At 37.8% G+C, this 19,798-nt stretch overlaps 1 protein-coding gene across 1 annotated transcript in view; it reads right to left on the reverse strand.

Moving 5' to 3' along the window:
* Positions 1 to 19,798, reverse strand: part of LOC306858805 (conserved oligomeric Golgi complex subunit 5-like) — a 78,638-nt gene that overhangs the window by 3,293 nt on the left and 55,547 nt on the right. Inside the window, exons 13-21 of the mRNA XM_079399547.1 lie at positions 19,132 to 19,293; positions 18,034 to 18,133; positions 14,153 to 14,263; positions 12,510 to 12,572; positions 9,542 to 9,645; positions 6,831 to 7,068; positions 3,566 to 3,642; positions 1,685 to 1,811; positions 1,192 to 1,271 (exon numbers count right to left, since the gene is read on the reverse strand). Coding sequence (XP_079255673.1) covers positions 1,192 to 1,271; positions 1,685 to 1,811; positions 3,566 to 3,642; positions 6,831 to 7,068; positions 9,542 to 9,645; positions 12,510 to 12,572; positions 14,153 to 14,263; positions 18,034 to 18,133; positions 19,132 to 19,293 — 1,062 coding nt within the window. The remainder of the gene's footprint in view (positions 1 to 1,191; positions 1,272 to 1,684; positions 1,812 to 3,565; positions 3,643 to 6,830; positions 7,069 to 9,541; positions 9,646 to 12,509; positions 12,573 to 14,152; positions 14,264 to 18,033; positions 18,134 to 19,131; positions 19,294 to 19,798) is intronic.

The following is a 19,798-nucleotide window of genomic DNA, read 5'->3' on the forward strand; positions in this document are numbered from 1 at the left end:
ATCCTAGAGACAAAGTTGATCAGAATGATAAGATCTATCGTATGATATGAAGATATAGTGTATAAGTGAATAATATGAACATTTTACTGCAATTTGAGGTTGTGTTTTTGAGGCCTTTTTAACTGTTATAGCGCCACCTATGGTCCGATCTCCATGAAACTTTGCATGGCTGTTGAGGGTCATGTGCAACATGTTTTCACCAAGTTTCATAAAGTTTTTGTTTAGGGTTTATAAGCTTTTTTGTTTTTTGAGATACGCTAATGTCCTCATAGACACTTGTGCCACTTCGGACAAAGACACTGCATACCAATTTTCAAGTCGATCAGACCAACGGTTGCCTAGTTATAGCCATTTATGTGTTTTTCTGTCTTATAGCGCCCCCAAGTGGCAGTTTTTTTCTATTATTTGACCAAAGATTGAGCTTGTACACGTGTGTACAGAGTTTGGTGAAGATATCTCATTCCGTTCAGGAGTTATACTTCAAATAATATTTGGCTAACGTTAGCATAGACGTTAATTGGCGTACTGTTTTGTGCGAAAATTGAAATTTCAACTTTTTTTTGATAATTTACAGGTGAAAAACCTAGTACTATTTCGGAAAAATATGTTTCAGATATAGGTCAATTTTACGGGAAAGTGGTGCGTCGTAGAGCGAAAAACCCGCATATACACTTTTGTTGGTGCTGACCCACGGATCGCAACGATGTAACGTTTTTGAGTCTACGATAAACGGTTTACAAGCTATGGCCAAAAATGTCTGAAATTTTAGTTTTTTGCTTTGTAGCGAGCCAGACTACTACCATCTGACCAAGTTTCAGCTTTCTACGCCTTACGGTTTGGGCGTAGATCAGTTTTAGGGAAGAATAATAATAATAATAATTTAAAAAATCTTAATTACAAGAGGATTTCAGCACTGCGTGCTTGAACTCCTAAAAAGTATATTAACTTAAGAAATGTCTGTGATTTTTCTATATATGGAAATCACAGTCAAGATCCAACAATAATGGAAAACCTGGAAATATCATGGAATTTCCAGGCCTGAAAAAAGTAATGTCAAGTAAATACAATCTTTAAAAGCCATAGAAATATCAGGGAAATATCATGGATAACAGATGGTGTCACTGGAAAGGTTTATTGTAAAAGTGGTGGCAATGGACAATTTGAGGTGCAATTTTGAGCCTTAGATCTTACCTAATAAGAGTGAGACGGTCCTTTTCTGATGGATGGTCATCCAGCCATTGAGAATAGCGAGAGATTGACCACTCCGCTCTCTGTTTATAAGGGAAAGCAAGCAGTATTAGTGGTACACAAGAGCTCTACAAATCCACCCATGCCAAAGGTCTTTTAGAGAACCCTCATTTTATAAAATGGCTAAAAATATCTTCATCTTTTCCAGTCCGAGCACTCAAAATGAAATGTGTCATTTAGCAGAAGCTTTTATCTAAAGCAGCTTACAGTAGGTCAATCACAGGGACAGTCGCGATGGGGCAACTTGAGGTGAATTACCCCGCTCAAGGGCATAATAAACAGGATCTGACCTCAAAAACCTTTTGCTCACTAACACCCGAACCTAAAACCTCAATCCTTGAGGATCTATAACCAAGAGGTTTCAATCTCTCCGCATTAGTGCTACTCTCTGTGTGTGTGTGTGTGTGTCTGTGTGTGTGTGTGTGTGTGTGTGTACCTGATGTGGTGATTTGAGTTCAGCCGGGGCCCGAGTCAACAGGAAATGCAATATGGTGCTGTATGGAATCAAATCTCCCAGCGCTTGACTGCTAGCGATGTGCTCATTCGTTTGAAACAGCAGCGGTCTGAAACAGAGACAGACAAATATATTCATATTCACCGGGAATCACAATCCGGGTGTAATTTAGAGCCAGAAATGAATGCTGAAGATTTGAAATGTAGGTGCATATAAAAAAAATGTCAAATAAAATTCACCAAATGCCTGTGACATGTTAAAGTGGAGCTCATATGACGTCCTCCAGCGGGTTCACTGCTGACAAGATGCGAATGATATTTCAGTAACAAAAACAGTCCCAGTTTCAGCCTAATCTTAGATTTATTTTTGTGCCAGTGCAGTGCTTGAATACAATATAAGATTGTAGGGTGAATCTCATCTTAAATCATTTTAACTGCACCACTATTTTCATGAATGGAAAACAATGCAAGTCTATGCTTTTTTATACGCATTTTCTCCTCGCCAACCAAAAATCATACTCTCAACCAACCAATCATCTCTTCTCAACAAGCTGCGGTAAATACAACTTACACAGTTCAAAGTGAATCTGATTATACTATTTTTATTTAAAAAAGTGGAAAACACTGCAAATCTGTTTTTTTTTTTTATACGTTTTATCATTCACCAGCCAGAAATCACACATCCAATCACTTGCTGTAGGTAAGAAAAAGCTGCACTAAGTACAGATGAAATATGAGATCGCAAAGTGAATCTTTTTATATTATGAATCTTATTTTAAATCATTTTAATTGCATCACTATTTTCATGAATGGAAAACAATGTAAGTCTATGCTTTTGATACATTTTATCGTTCACCAGCCAAAATCATACATCTGATGGCTTGGGTAAGTAAAGGCTCGGTAATAGTGTAACCAGTTTTGCTCAGCCAGCAATAAAAGGGTGCTCTAACAAGAATGCAGAAGACAGAAGCCTCTTCAATAGTAATAGTAGTACTGATATTTCCATAGCAAACATCCTTTTCATATGCAACCCAAGACAAAAGAGGAAATTGTAACTTGTAATAACATCCTTCCCCTGTGGTTGTCAGAAATCATTTTGCATGCTTACACACATGCTTCTTGAGTAAAATAAAGTTGTTAGTGGGGAATCGGGCCTTGCTCATGAGGGATCCAGGCACGGCATTCGCTTCCAGAGCTGGCGTAGATAGCAACGCTTTAATTTGATTGGTGTTTATTCGATTGTCTGGAGGAAGTATGGAGAATGCATGCTGCCTTAATCAAACCTGAACGTTAAGTTGTTCATTGTACTATAAAAACCTAAATTCCAAAATAAATAATTTTTGGACGAAACATTAACACATGTATATAATGCAGCTTTGCAAAAGAAAAGACATGTTAGCGGTTTAAATGGTGGAACAAGATATTACATTCTGATGAAAGGTTGCAGCAGAAAACCTTTTTATTTGGAATAACATGCACCGATAAATCAAGACCAAGAACGTGGAGCGGTCATGAGTCAAACAAAAACAACAAAGAAGCAACGGAAGGTGAGCATTAGAGCATTATCCAGACAGATCATGTGACACTGACTTCTCCTCAGCTAATCAGACGAGCATCTCCATTAATAACCTTCCTTTCTCTCTCTCTCACTGTTAATTAACAGCAATATTCAGAGGGAAGACTCCAGGTGACCTATTTGTCTCAGCGGGGGAAGGACGGGGACAAAGGATATCACAAATTGAGAGCATTTGTGTGAAAAATAGACACACAATTACTGTGTGAGACATCAGGAGCTGCTTGTAGTCACTTGAGGACAGGAAGATAAAGTCACCTGACAGCATCCAGACTGTAAATAAAGACTCACCTAAAAGATCGCAAGAGACGGTACGCTTTCCCCAGGTCTGAAACCCGTCTGCAGAGAGGAGCCACAGCCAACTCCATCTGTAACATGCACGAGATGTTCACTCTCAGATGCAAAGAATCATTGTTTTCGTGACACATGAGAACTTGACTGTAAAACATGTAGACACTTTGCATTAGGGTGGATGTCAATTACCTCAAATGTCATTGCATCTTGTGACGTCAGACGTAATGTGACGAGTCTAAAGACGCCATGCATTTAAGCGCTACAGTGAGTGTTCAGTAAATTAATGCTTGAATTTTGCAGTTTCTCACAGAAAGTTAATGTATGACATCTGAATGCTAAAGAAAATTGATTATGGTAGTCATGATAGTTAAACTGAAGAAAAATATAGAGACTTGGCGAGTACTCCCTTAACAATGATTGGTCGTTGTTCAATCAAAACGGTTACTTTACCTAGATTTCTTTATTTGTTTCAAAACGTTCAAAACCCAGTCATTCTTTAAAACACTTGATACTGTGATCATGCCGTTTATCTGGGGATATAGAGCTCATGGTATATCTAAAGTGCATATTTGTAAAACAAAAGAGGTAGGAGGCCTAGGTCTTCCCTGTTTTCAGCATTACTACTGGGCAGCCAATCTAAGGGCATTAATGTATTGGTGGATTGCATGCCCCGGGAAATTGAACGCTACCATTCCTGCTTGGCTGGCTATTGAGAAGGATATGCAGGAATCCTCCCTCCCTGCTTTAATTTTTGCAGAAAACAAACCTATCAGAACATTTCAGAAATGTAACCCTATTGTTGTAAATTCTCTTAAGATTTGGTATCAGCTCAGGAAAATATTTAAACTCCCTCAGACTTGCTTATTTAAGGCCCCGATATACTTCAAAAGAAGTTCGTTTTCGTTCTTCGTTTGGGGGCAAAAAGAAGTTCGAAAAGGTGTAGATTAATGTAATCTAAACACAACAACGATGCAATGAAGGTGTATCTAGGTCTTTTATTAAACTGGATAAATTATTACACGTTTTTATGTGGTGTCATGATTTGATAAAAATTAAGGTTTATTATTGTATGTTCTTTTGGCATTTCATACTGTATACCTTTTAAATTCGCTTTTTGAAAGAACAACAGCAGCAGTATGGTGTAACATTTATTTGAAACACATGCGTAATTGCCATGGACCAATGGTAGCTCAAAGGTGTTTCGAAGCCAAAACGAAGTCCCCAGAAAGTTCGGTTTGGTGGGCTGTATCGAACTGCCAAAACGAACTTCGTTTCGGCCTGGTTTTGTTCGAAATGACGTCATATCAGTTCGTTCTTCGATTTTGTTTGAAGTATATCGGGGCCTTTACCCCTATAGCTTGCAATCATGCATTCCCTCCCTCACAGACGGATAGAACTTTTTTATCACGGAAAGAAAAAGGAGTTCTGTCTATAGGAGATTTATATATAGACAATGTATTTGCTTGTTTTGCTCAGCTTAGACAAAAATTTGGGCTACCTTCCTACGATATTTACAAGTACGGAATTATGTTAAAAGTAATATCTCTAATTTTGAAGTTTACAAGTCCCCTGAATATCTTTATTTATTTATGACCTCGACTCGAACATTTCTAAATATGTTGAATATTTTAATGATTCTAGAACTCCTTCAATGCAATACTTAAAGATGTCATGGGAAAAGGACTTGGGGATAGATATTTCAGAAGATAAGTGGATTAATGCCCTCCAAGGTATTAGGTCTTGTTCCGTCAACTCTAATTTGCAGTTGATTCAGTATAAAGTTGTCCATAGATTACACTATTCTCGTACCAAATTACATTCCATATATCCCTCGGTTTCATCTTTGTGTCTTAAATGCAAGTCCAATGAGGGTACACTGGCTTATTTATTTTGGTTCTGCCCAAAAATGTGTAAATTTTGGACTGAGGTTTTTTCTTTCTACTCAAAGGTACTTAAGATTGATTTTCCTCATGACCCCTCTTATTGCAATATTAGGCTGGGCCCCCTCCGTAGAGAAGTATACTCCCAACCAGATCCAAACAGTTCAATATGGGATGTCCATAGCAAAAAAGACAATTTTGTTGATGTGGAACAAAGAGTTTGCACTGAAATTTGAAACATGGCTCACAGAACTCAGTAATGTGTTACATATGGAAAAAATTCGATATGAGATTGCGGGTAAACCAAAAAGATTTGTACAGATTTGGAAATCATTCTTTGAATATTTGGAAGGTGACCCATGATAACTGAATTTAACCTTTTTCTTGAAGCGGGGTGGTTAATTAGATAAAATAGCAGTGTGTAACTATTATGTATTTCCATAATTGGGTATTTATTAGTATAAGATATTCCTGTTTTTTCATGTGTATATGTAGAGACGGCTGTATATGCTTTTGTATTGGTACACGAGTATGACTGAGGTATGTTTATGGAGGTGTATATGTTTATTATATGTGGGTGTATGCATATGTGCATCAGTACACTCATTACAATGTCATTACAGTTGTAAATTTCTATTTTTTTTCTCTCTCTTTGATTTGCTGGCATGGGGGTTGGGGGATTGTTCTCTAAAATGTGAAAAGCTTAAAATAAAATATTCAAAAAAGATTAAAAAAATGATTATGGTGTTTTTTGTTATTTTGGAGCTCGACATCCCTATTTCCAATTTACTTTGTGTTTCATGGTCGAAAAGAAGTTAAATATGGATTTGAAACAATATGAAGGTGAGTAAATGACAGAATTTTTACTTTTGAATTAATTATTTGGTCTAAAGGGACCATATATTTTATTTGAGATCTACATTGAATTTTCAGTGAATGCTTTTATTTTGCTTGTTTCTCACAGAAAGCTAATGAACAACATCAGAAGACTTCAGAAGAACGATTTTATGTTTTTTTTTTAATCATTTTGTTTGATAGCCACAGTTCCCATTTACATTGTTTAATTGGCCAAAGAAATCTGAATGTGGATTTTAAACAACACAATTTTCAATTTTCTTTTGAATTAATTAGTTGGTGTAAAGGTACAATATATTTGTTTTGAGAGCTACAGTGATTTTTTTTAATGGATAAATGCTTAAATTTAGCTTCTTTTTTTAAATCACAGAAAGCTAATGAATGAAATCAGAAGACTTTGGAAGATTTTGGATCTTAACAGCCCCAGTTCCCAATTACTTTGTGATTCATGGACAAAAGAAAATTAGTGAGAGCCACAGATTAAGTAAAAGTGACGAATGAGGAGGGCTGACCCTCATTTTTCTCACCTGAGCAAAGTCGGCCGCCAACCTCATCTTCCCTCCCTCTCCGAGTGAGCGCAAGAGGCTGGCGTGGCGGATGAAGAGGGTGATGGCGCGCTGGGCAATGATCTCTGTACTATCGTAAAGGAAGTCCAGACACTGCAGCGGGCGGAAGTAGTCGTTCATTACTCGTGCAATGAAGCCCTGCAGCTCACGCATGTACAGAGAGCATGGCACGTCCGGACGGCCACCTGCTGGTAAAGGACTGGGGGTACACACACACACACACACACGCGCAAAAATAGTGTACTGTAATCTTGTAATGTGAGCGTAGACTACAGCTACAAGCAACACATTGATTTCCTTTGTCACATAATCAATATCATAAATGTGTAGCTACTGGAACTGCTGAAATACACACGCACACAATATCAGAAAAGGAAGGTCGTGTTAATGTGTTCCTTACACATATAGGAAGGTCATTTTTGGGTGAATCTCACAATAACTTTATATTTTTTATATTTTCCATTGAAATAATAAAACAATTGTCTTTTAAAAAATGAATGTGTTAGGATCCAATTAACATTTATTTCATGCTTTAAGCATATTTGAATTTTCATCGTACTGTGTTTGTGCATCTTGTGAGTTTTCGTTTATAATTCTTATGATTCTCACTATTGTAATACAGCATGTATTTACTATATTGGAGTACAAATACTATAATACAGTGGGTTTCAAACCTCTCCATGAAGTACCCCCAGCACTGCACATTTTGTATGTCTCCCTGTATCTGATACACCCACTTCAGGTCTTGCAGTCTCCACTAATGAGCTGATGAGTTGAATCAGGTGTGATAGATGAGCGAGACATACAAAATATGCAGGGCTGGGGGTACTCCAGGACAGGTTTGAGAACCACTGCTATAATAGATTGAGCAGCATGCATCGCAGACACTATTATAAACACAACCATGATATATGAATAATTTCATAAAAAAATTAAGTATGCGTTTTCACAAAAATGTACCATAAATGGTACTTCATTTATATGCAATACATATTTCTTGTATTTATTTCTTTTCATTTTGGACTAACATATGACTCGGATATTGATTTTGTGAGATTAACCCTTTTAGCTCATCTCCAAAGGAGGAAAACTCTTGTGCGGCTGCTGCTGACAGGGTGAAACTGGGGGTGTTTCTGGACAAAACCGTCTCTATATAATGTTTATTTCTGTGCTGTCTTCCCTCAGGAATACCTGACAGCGGGGACAGAAATAAAACAAGCCTGACTCCAGTGGCTCTGTGGGGACGGGAGATGTGGACAAAAGAAGCCACGCTGAATCATAGGGGTGACGGTTTAAATGTTATCAAACGCTGGCACATCACTCTCTGTTGTATTCACTGGACCACCCAGACCAACCAATGAGAGCAAGTGCAAGAGAAAACGAGAGATGAATGCAGAAGACAGTCTTCAGGGAATGTGTCCATTATAACAGCCAAAACCACACATGTACATCCCCACATCACGAGGGTGTTCACGTGTCTGTTGCACTCGCAGTCTCATGGCATCAGAGATTCAGTCTTTCAGCATGAGGACATGAATAACTGAATGGTGAATGAATTTGTAAGTTTAAAGACTACATATAAGGAAATCATAATAAAAGTCAAAGAGGAGCTAATCTAATTTAGCAGCTAGTATTAAATTGCATCACCCTGCCATCATAGCACTGTGATTTCCAAACTTAGAAATACCGGCAGTGCCACCATAACTTTTTTAAATGGTGAAGAACTATGACGACAGCACACCCATTACACTCGGTCTCTGCTTTAAGAAACAATTTATGTTGAAATATAGTGAGCTAAAGGAGACCTGGTCTCATAACTGCCCTCAACAAGACTAAATAGGGCAAATAATCCCAAATGTCATGTTTAGTGTTTGAGAAAAAGCCCACGAGGGGAGAACACAGTCTTTGTACAACCATAAATTCCAATTTTGACATTTCTCATTTGTTTTGTGTGGTATTTTGAAATGGTCAAATATATAAATATGGGGACAATTGAGTAAACCTGGAGTGTTAGGTTTCTCACTTTTTAGCTGCAGAGCACTGATGCTGCACGGCATGAGGTGAATCATTTACATAACACTAACTGGTTAACTACTTACTAGTCCATTAGAAAAAAAAACAACTGCTTGGATTATGGTATTCCACAAAGCTTTGCACTTAAAGGGATAGTTCACCCAGAAATGAAAATTACCCCATGATTTACTCACCCTCAAGCTATCCTAGGTGCATATGACTTTCTCTCATGAACGCACATAGGACAGTTAGCGTAAGCTAGAGATTATGGTTTGTAAAGTTTTAAATATGGATATTATTCTTACACAAATGCACTGATTCAAAATCTCGACCACTATTCACTGCCATTATAAAGCTTGGAAGAGCCAGGACATTTTTTTATATAACTAAGAAAGTCATATTGACCTAGGATAGCTTGAGGGCGAGTAAATCATGGGGTCATTTACATTTTTGGGTGAACTATCCCTATCCCTAAGTTGAAAAATAACTATATTAAATTTCCAAGGTGATAAGTGGATACAACTGAAGTTCTTTAACAGTGTAACATGTACTGTTTATGCAGGCTGAGTAGCCTTACATGGAATGGTACGCAATGTATACAGTATATACTGAGCTGTATGCAGTACATATTATAGTAATACAGTGAATGTGTTGCTTACCCAAAGAAATCCTCCTGGTGCATAGTAATGAGTATTGCTTCGACAGAGTCGGTAACAGAATTTAGCAGTGGCTGAATGGCACTAGTCATCAGAGCCTGAACCGACTGCAAGAGGCACACAACAAATATAAGTTAACTAAAGAATGTGAATTAAACAAATGAGACAGAAATATCCATGATATCATTCAGTCAGACATTATTGAACGTGTGTGAAGGAGTAGTTCTTCTGAAGGTCATTGGTTCTTGTAGTATTTCCTCTCTCTCTTCCCATGTGATTGCCTGACATTTGCTGATGGGTCATCAGCCTGACCATCGTGTGCGTCACCGCAGCTGGCCCCCCTCGTCCAAGGCTCTTATCCGGCTCTCCATCTCTGAGCGACATCAATGCAAACCCAATAGGTCTCTCTGACCAAATAGGGCCGGTCATCGGCAAAATCCCCTGCAAGCAGGAGATAAAGAGCAAATCTCCGCTGCACATCTCTTCCTAAACTCCTTCACAACAAAGTAGGTAGTCACGTACTCGGCTTTCCCGGCATTCTTTGCTCAGAGTGGCAACTGGATCTTGGGTGGTGCTGGTGCCCCGTTTCGTTCTGTTGCATAGTTTAGTTTTGTTCTGGTTCAGAACAGTTCCTGTCGGTGCTGACAGCCTTATGGTTAGTGTGCCAACATGTAGCGCAACTGTACCTCTACCCCAGTTTGATTCCCAACTTATGGTCCTTTGCCGACCCTGCTCCCCTCTCTCTGCTTTCCTGTCTTATCTCCATTGTCCTACCAACAATAAAGGCATAAAAGCCCCCCCTCCCCCGGCACACATTCCAAAGGGAGCATAGGTGGTGCTCTTCTGAACTGTAAAATAACCATGCTTTCATGGACTTTATGAGTCATGTGCAAATAATGGCCACAAGACTGTACCAGGGTTTCTGCAAGTATCATCAAATCTAATTTAAATACTTTTTAATGCCATACATGACCCATATAAAAATCACACAACTGGTCAAAGATTTCTAATATTATAAATCTCTTCTGCTCACCAAGGCTGCGGTAATAGTACTATATATATAATAGTATTATAGTATAATATATATTGAGAAATATTATTTTGATTTAAAATAACTTTTCTATGTGAATACATTTTCAAATCTAATTGATCATCTGTGAGTATCTGTGATCAAAGCTGAATTTTCAGCATCATTACTCCAGTCTTTGGTGTCACATGATCCTGTGCTGATTTGTTGCTCTGTTATGATTACTGGCGCTCAATCATTCATAATGGTTCTATAGTCAATATTGAATTTTTTTTTCTGCTTCATAGTTTTGTGGAAATCGTGATACATTTTATTTTTCAGGATTCTTTGTTGAATAGAAGGTTCAACATAACAGCATTTATTTTAAATAAAATCTTTTGTAACAAAAATGTCTTTACTGTCACTTTTAATCAATTTAATTTGTCCTTGGTGAATAAGTTTTTAATTGTATTTTGAATGGTAATATATTATGGTGAAATGTTTCTTGAGCAGCAAATCAGCATATTAGAGCGATTTCACTGAAGTAATGATGCTGAAAATTCACATTTAAATCACAGGAATAAATTATTAGTTATTATAAATTGAAATAATATTTCACAATATTACTGTTTTTATTGTATTTTTGATTTAAAAAATGCAGCCTTGGTGAGCAGTAGAGATTTCTTTGAAAAACATCTTTAACACCAGTAGGTGACGTTAAGCCACTGTGTTAATGAGTGAGCTTTTGAGTCATTCGTTCAAGAGATTCATTCAGACGGCTGATTCATTCAAGAATCAAGGAAGTGCCTGTCTTTATGAATGGATTACTGACTCAAATGATCAATTCAAAAACGCTGAATCATTCAGTAACGAAACATCGCTGTGTGCTGCTCGGAGATTAGTGAATGATTATTACTAGTTTATAGAGTGAATCAAATCTATGTCAAATCTGCAATCTGGCTGATACTTGGGAATCAATACTCTCTTGGTCGCCTCATGATACATCATGATTCATATGATTCATAAAAACTCCATTTTCATTTTCAGTTTGTTCTGCGAGTTTCTTTGTGCTGTTGCGCTCTTTTGTTTTGATTTCTCCACGAGAGTCTCTCTTTTACACAGAAAGCCTCAACAGTTACTGTCAATCGATTATTCACCATTACCTATCGTCATTTACAACGAATGTAATACATTTTTTATGCCCTGCGGAAACGCTGTGTACCTTCACATCATGTGAACCATTCGAGACAGGGATATCGAGATAACATGCCCTGCATGGGAGGAGAGCACATCCTCAACTCTGAGGACAGCGGGTGGTAAAGTGTGGTAATTTGTTTTTACGTTGGACTGTTGTTTACTCTTAAAGATCTATGGTAAAAGCATGTGTGTATCCGTACAGCTGGCAGGTTTCGTTAAAAGAGACGAAGGGGAAGAGAATGACCAGTTTACTCATCTGATAGCCAATTTACCTCAGGGGACAGAGCACCGAATTCAGAGAAGCTCAATGTTTACCCAATTACTTTCCAAAACCACCTCTAGACTCTGTGTGTGTTTGTGTACAGCTGCAGCATCTCTTTCAAAAGTCTGACCCTTTGTTCGTCGTCCCTTGTGTTCACCTGTTAATCTCTGTCAGATGCACAAATGCTCACAACCTGATGGTGTATCATGCACCACTATCTGCATAAATAGTGCAGTGTACTTGTAGCCGAAAAGCACCATGAGATGAATGTTGTGAATATAGAGGACATTACCTGCTGAGAGCTGATATTTAAACCAAAAAGATGTATACAATGTTACTAATATGACCATGTGTAGTTAGGCCCTGTTAAAGTTACTAACATGTATCGCCAGTGACCAATTGTGATGTTTTAAGCATATTGGTATTTTAGTCAAGAAGCTATATGTCCCTCATATGATCTTTGTAGTGATTTTGGTGTAAACAGAATTTTGTTGTTTGTGTTTTACCTCTAAAGATGCTGTGAGGGATTGCTCTGCTGCAGGAGGGAAGGTGCCCTGTCCAGATATAACCTGAAAACAACTCAAAGTCAGCAATCATTTAATGTTTAGAGTCCTTGAACATTAATTCCTGTCTTCACTCAAAAATCCAGGCCCTAAAAAATAATCTTACTGAAACAAGCACCTTCACTTTTCACCAGTAAAACTTTGATCACCTCCAGTTTAAATATTTAATCATAGAGAAATCTCTTTTTATTAACTTATTAATCACACCAGCAAGGAAAAAGCTTTGGCTGCTGCTGGCATGTTTTTTTAATGGGGCAGACTGGGAACTACATCAGCTGGAGCTAAAAAAGCTACTTGTGAAAATATCACCACTCATATTGTACAGATATGACTGGTGGTGAGTCTGCAGTTTCAAGACTCTCTCCTGAGAAAAGACTGAGTAAAGGCATATGCGGTTTATAGACAGGTGGACTGTTTTCCGCACAGAGGAGTTTTATAATACAGCAGGACTCTATAATTTCATGCTGACTTCGATTTAAACTCCCCACACTTTCCTTGGTGTGAAACAGTGATTTCATACATCCTGGTGAGTGAATTTGTACGACCATCTGTTAATAAAACACAGCTTTAGGAAGCACATCATGACAAAGTATCTATGGGATGCCAAACCAGAACTTTGGTTTGATTTCTCATTATCCAGACGAATACTAAGAAAAGAAATTTAGACAGATTGACGCATTTTGCATTTTGTAAAATTGGCACATGCCAATCAAACTAACTGAATAACTATTATTTTTGTAATTGGAGTTTTAAAGGGGTAGTTACCTTTACTCACATACTTTATTTCTTTAATATGGGAAGCACAGAGGAAAATTATTATCATTATGTATGGAGAGCGATTCACAATACAATGGAAATGAATAAGGACCATATAAGTAGTTCTTAGGTCTTCTGGACTATATTTTGAGTGCTTTGAAAGCTATGTCAGCATATTTCAAAGCTTTGTTGAAGTCATTTGGACTATTTGTGATCCAGGAGCACAAAACCAGTCATAAGTAGCACAGGTATATTTGTAGCAATAGCCAAAAATACATTGTATGGGTCAAAATTATTTATTTTTCTTTTATGCCAAAAATCATTAGGATGATTAAGTAAAGACCATGTTGCATGAAGATATTTTGTAAATTTCCTACCGTAAATATATCAAAACTTAACTAATTAGTAATGTGCATTGCTAAGAACTGTTAAGGCGATTTTCTCAATATTTCGATTTTTTTGCACCCTTAGATTCCATATTTTCAAAAAGTTGTACCAAATATTGTCTTATCCTAACAAACTGTATATCAATGGAAAGCTTATTTATTCAGCTTTCAGATGTAAATCTCAATTTTAAAAAACTGAACCTTATGACTGGTTTTGTGGTCCATGGTCACATTTTTTGTAGTACTTTTAGAGATTTTTGAAAAAATTTGAGCATTTTTTTTTTTGAGAATACTGTTAAAATGAGACTCAAAAGAAACCTAATGTTTCTTAGAATGTAGTAAGTTATATGGGCTTGGAACAACACAAGGATGAATAAATGACATTGTGCAGTGAAAAAAATGTGTAGTAACTATAGTGTCTTGAATGAGAGCTAGTGTTCTTACTTTAACCACAGCTTGCTGCAGACGGAAAAGAGAGTTCACCACGGCAATGTTTCTCCTCTGACCCTCTGTCAGGGGTCCGATCACCTGACTGGCATCCCCCTGTGTACACAGCTGAGAGAAATACAGACGAAAGAAAGAAGGGAGAAAAAAATGAGAGATTAAAAAATATTGAGCGTCACAGCCAAAGACTTCAGTAAATAATCAAGGAGTCAACATCAAAAGCGAGACGACCACAGGCTCCCACTAATTTCCCCAGATGTCCCAGTGTTCGTCTGAGGTCAGAAGCGCGTTGCTCAGTGGTGGCACAGCGGTCAGCATGCTGAGACACGGGCGTCACCATGGAGCTCAGACAGCAGAAGCAGCTGGCATTGTGGGTTGGAGGGCGAGCAACAGGGAGATGAAATAGAAGAAGGATTTGCCCAGCTCAGTGCCACACCACAGGAACTAACAAGCAAAAGGTTGTCTCAGTCACGAGCGAACCACCGCACACAAACACGTATTCGTGCCGAACTGCTGCCTCCTGACACAAACAAACAGCTGCTACAGACAAAACAACTCAAAGCTGAAATCGTAAAAAAAACAGCACAACCTCCAAGACAAAATGAAAATAAAATCGGGGAGAAAACAATATCACACATCGTCTGCGAGGAAAAACCACATAGGATAGTGGCAGCAGGGGTACCATGGCAACAGTCTAAAAATGGCAAGGTAACGGTTAATTAACGTTTCCTGTGGCAGGTGTGGAGATGCCAAGTAAGGTGCAGTAACGTTAGTGATGATTCTAGGTGAGTTGCTCCTTTACACCTGATGTTAAATAAAGCGTAGCCTCCGGTGTGTATCTGCAGTCCAATACAGTAATGAACCATTCTGAGATTAACTGCTGTGCCACCCTAGGTCTGCGGTAAACGTGCCTGAATACCAAAAACATTCTCATACCTCTGTAATCCTCACGGAAGCGTGCTGTTGTCAAATATTTCCCCTGCAGCTAAACCAGATTACAGGAAGCTACTATAAAACTCAAACACTGACCTATTTTTGAAAGAAAGAAAAAACTTCCATTAGGGAGAATGTCCATTAGTTACTGTAACTATAGTTTAAAGGGACAATTCACCCCCAAAATAAATCCGTCATCATTTTCTTACCCTTATGTTGTTCCAAACACATAAATCTTTGGTTAATCTTAAAGGCATGAATTAAGATATTTTTAATGAAACCTGAGGGGCTTCTGTTCCTCCAATGAATGTCCAGGTAACAAAAAAAAAAGACAAAATTTAATATTCATCATTTAATGCAATCTCTTCACAAGATTTTTATTAAATCGCTTTATTCATATTGATTTCTTTTATGATGCTTTTATAACCTTTTTGGATCTTCTAAGTTTTGGTTGCCTGGACTTTCAATGGAGTAACTGAAACCTGTAAGGTTTTATTAAAAAATATCTTTTTTTATTTGTGTTTCAAAGATTAATTTAAGTCTTATGGGTTTGGAACAACATGAGGGTGAAAAAATAAAATGACAGAATTTTCACTTTTTTGTCCATTTAAGTAAAACCATATAGGATTTCTAAAGAACAGAACTGAAGAAAGCTGGCAATAACTGCTTCCACGGGATCAACTGATTGGATTGCGACAATGTACATCATCGGGACACTGGCTACAGCTCAGCTGAATCATAAGGAGAGGTTCTCTGATGCAAGAAGCACTCTTAAAGCCTGGGGCTATCATCTATATGGCGCATTGGGCAAATATTATCCCTATGTGTTGGAAATCATTCTCCTTGCATGTGCACTCTGCATAAATCTGTAGATCGGATTTGGTTTAAGTCCCATTCCATTATCACAGCAGGAAGGATATGAGAGGTCAATCACTTGAATACAGTCCTTCACTTTGTCTTCATTTATATCCATTTATTAACTGTTGGAGTCTGTTTGTTGCCTGTGTTAAACTGGGTTTAATCAAAAAGAAACCGTCTGTGTCTTTCTTGAATTGGAGAGCTTCTTGTTCCCTATATTGTGAGGACATATTTCTGACTGCTTGAAAGATTTATGCAATATACTACGGTGATATCATTTCCAGAAGTAAGTCCAAGGAGAGGTCAAGATTTGGCCCTGAACTGGCCTTGAATTGAGTTCACAGGGTTATGATGGCTCATCACACACATCTGTAATCCAGGAAAGAACAAAACCCTCGTTATTCATCTGCTTGCTGACATAAGACAGATCGAGTCAGTGGGCCAGTGATTCGAGGACAGACACCGGACTAATCCAATCACACCCTCCCTGGCGAGGAACAATCAATCACACCTCCAGCTCACAGTGAATGGAGATAGACCTATATGAACAAGTTGGGTCATTTCGCCACAGCTGTGAGGCAACTTAAACAGCTAAGAGGAAAATAAAAAGAGTTGGATAACATGAATCAGTATGCATTGAACATTGAACCTTCATAATGTTGAAGTGAAACCAAATATTCAGCACAAAATAATGTAGAGTCAAACTTGATTTTATAATACTTGGAAAAAGTCATTTAAGATACCAGAAGGTTACAGGTGCATTTCCATGACATTTCTCAGGCGTTAACGATTACTGGAAAAGCACAGAAAAACTAGATTACTTGATAGAGACCTTATAGTCCGGTCCTGCCTAACCCAAACCCGCTGTCCATCCATAATCAAACATAACTAAACCTAACCAAGGTGTTCATGAGTATTGAAAATTACAAGCATGTTGACTGCTCTCGTTCTATATGATGAAATATTTAGAGCAGAGTACACCTTAAAAAATTATTTTGCTACAAATATTTCCATGACTTTGTTTGGAAATGACCATTTTTAAATGCTTGACATCTCCAGGTTTGAAGAAAGTAAAGGGTAAATGTGGACTACATGTTGTCTTTAAATAATTTTTGGTTTTATCTCAGAAGTCAGCTGCATAATCTTTGGAGAGCAGGACACATTTAACTGAGACTGATTAAATGAAATGAGACTGAACGAAAGGATTCACTCACTTGTAAAGCTAGTTCAGCTTTGTAGTTTACTCAAACTCTATAGATCTACTGATTTACTGGGTAACACTACTTAAAGCCTTTATGTATAACGGATTATAAAAGTTTATTAAAAGTTACAATGCATTACTATTATTCATAATGTGCATTGTATCTTGTCATAAATAATTAGAACTGGATTTAAAATGCACAGTGTAACAGTGAATTGATAAGTGTTATAATGTATTAACTGTGGTTACAATTATTCATGAGTTTGTACAATGCATGTGCATTAAAACTACTTTTATAATGCATTATACATAAAGGTTGTAAGTAAAGTGTTACCATTTATTGATCTCATTTATGGATCTCATTGTAAAGTGATGGCTGTTATCTTCATGTAACTCAATCACTACTGACAATGAGACTCAAGCCACTCTGACCACTTCAATAGCTTAGCACACAAGAAGAACACATCTATGAACCACAATATAACAGCAGAGAAGTACATTTAGCAAACTAAGAGCATGAATATTGTGTTGCAAACTGATTTGTCCTCCAACTACTGCATTTATTTTTTTGGTCAACCAACTACCGACCAAGCATTGCATTCTCGATCTCACCTTTGCCTGATTTGTGTGGCTTCTATTTATAGACCAAATCAAGTAGCACCTCTAACTAGGTAGGTTGAAATCCGCCCTGCCTCTTGTCCAGGTCACAGCTCTCAGCAGGTTCTCGGATTGTCTGACGCTTGTTGAGATGAGTCCCACCCTATCTCGGCTCTCATAATGAGCTCAGTCGCCGACCATGTGTGTCACCTCCCTGGCAGGGTTGAGGGGCATGAGAGCAGACAGCCTCCTGCTCAGCCTAGCTCGTTATCTCTGTGTGTGTGTGTCTTACCAACTGCTCTGACTTGACGCAGAAAAGCTGCACAGTCTTGGCGGCGTTCTTGGCCACTGCGATCGTCAGGCCGGAATCCACTGATGCCACATTCAGCTCACTAAAGTGTAAAAACAACATATAGGATCAACCGTTAGCAAATTACAGTCAATAAAAACAATCAGAAGTCTGCTTCTGGTTAGTCTAATCACTATATACTTTCCAGTCCATTATTAGTCCTTTAGTACATTTTAGGATTATATGAAAAGTAAATATATTTATAATTGACATTTCTCTTGATTCCAAATGCTTGCAGTGCATTATTGGATTTTTTTCATGAAGGAAACATGTAATACTTTCATAATACTGGGCCAAAAATGAGCTTTCTTATGGCCCATTGCACGGCACGGCTCAGCTTGCTTTACTTTGGCTTGGTTTGCTTTTCCACGGCAGTTTAGTGCCACTTCAAAATTGGTGGGATTATAGACTGGTTGTTATAGTGCAACGGTCGTTTAAAGCAAGTCGTTTAAAAAAAGATGCAAACAAATGATACTGCAGTGGCTGTTGCTGACTATTTAAATCTAGCGGGTTGTCTCGTATCGCAAATCCAATGATGCTGGTGTAGTGACGATTCTCTCTGACCAATCTGTAGTGTTTACACATCACATTTTAGTTTCGGTACAGCTTGCTTGGAACCTCAACTGAGGTGGTATCAAAAAAAGTGCCAGGTACTGTACACAGTGCAAAACTCCCCAAAAGTGAGCTGTACTGAGCCAAACCATGCCGCACCATGCAGTGGAAAAGCAGTATTAATTCAGTTTCTACATTATACTTAGTAATACCTTATCAGTGGTTACTATCTCAAGTTATACTATCTCAAGTCCATATGGCAGAAATGTACGGTAAAAATCAAGCAGTTAGTTAATGTCATGTAATCAAACAGACGGTGAACACTATTAACAGCAATGATTATATATTACGATCAAACTTATAGCAAAGTTTGGTAGTTTTGTATGTCGTCTGAGGGTTGACAAAACTACAGGCAGCATTAGAAGGCAGCACAGTAGGGAAACGATGATGGAACAGAATTATAATATATTATGCATATTGGAGGTGTACCTGGATATTGTTTTTATGATGCTGTCAAGTTCATCAATAGAGGGTGGGTTTCGGCCCCCTTGAGGGAATACAAGATTGATGGGGTCAAAGAGGCGGGACAGAGACTTGGACAGGTAAGCTGCTTCATATGGCTGAAGGGAGTCCTTTAGGTCCTTCTCTGGACTGGAACAAATAAAATGTCAAAAAAGTTATTCCCTCGCTTAACTGTAACTGTAAAACAAGTAAATGACAACACGTGGTAAGACAAAGTGTTTTCTGACAGTTGCTCTACCCTGATGATTTTAGACATTCATTTCCAGTGTTCCTATCATCAGACTATCATCACTTTATGTAATCTGACTTAACACGATATGTCACATACTCTGTGTGTACTGCGTGTATGTATGAAAGATACCTAAATCTTGAATTTAATCAGAGGCATGCCCATAGAGATAATTACAAATTGAGACTAAATCAAAAGTGCAGCAGAGCAAACTGAACAACACTTAATGAAACCACAGCCTACTTACATCAACTTTTCATTATATTGTAAAGTCTGAAAATGAGGTATATTTTAAAATATTATTTGACAGCTCTCATTATAGTAATGCATAGAATCTCATTTTCATCCCTATAATGAAGTTAAAATAAATCATTTTTTAAAATTGTATTCATACATCATGAATGT

This window comes from Barbus barbus (genome assembly GCF_936440315.1).
Source record: "Barbus barbus genome assembly, chromosome: 39".
NCBI classification, from domain to species: Eukaryota; Metazoa; Chordata; class Actinopteri; order Cypriniformes; family Cyprinidae; genus Barbus; species Barbus barbus.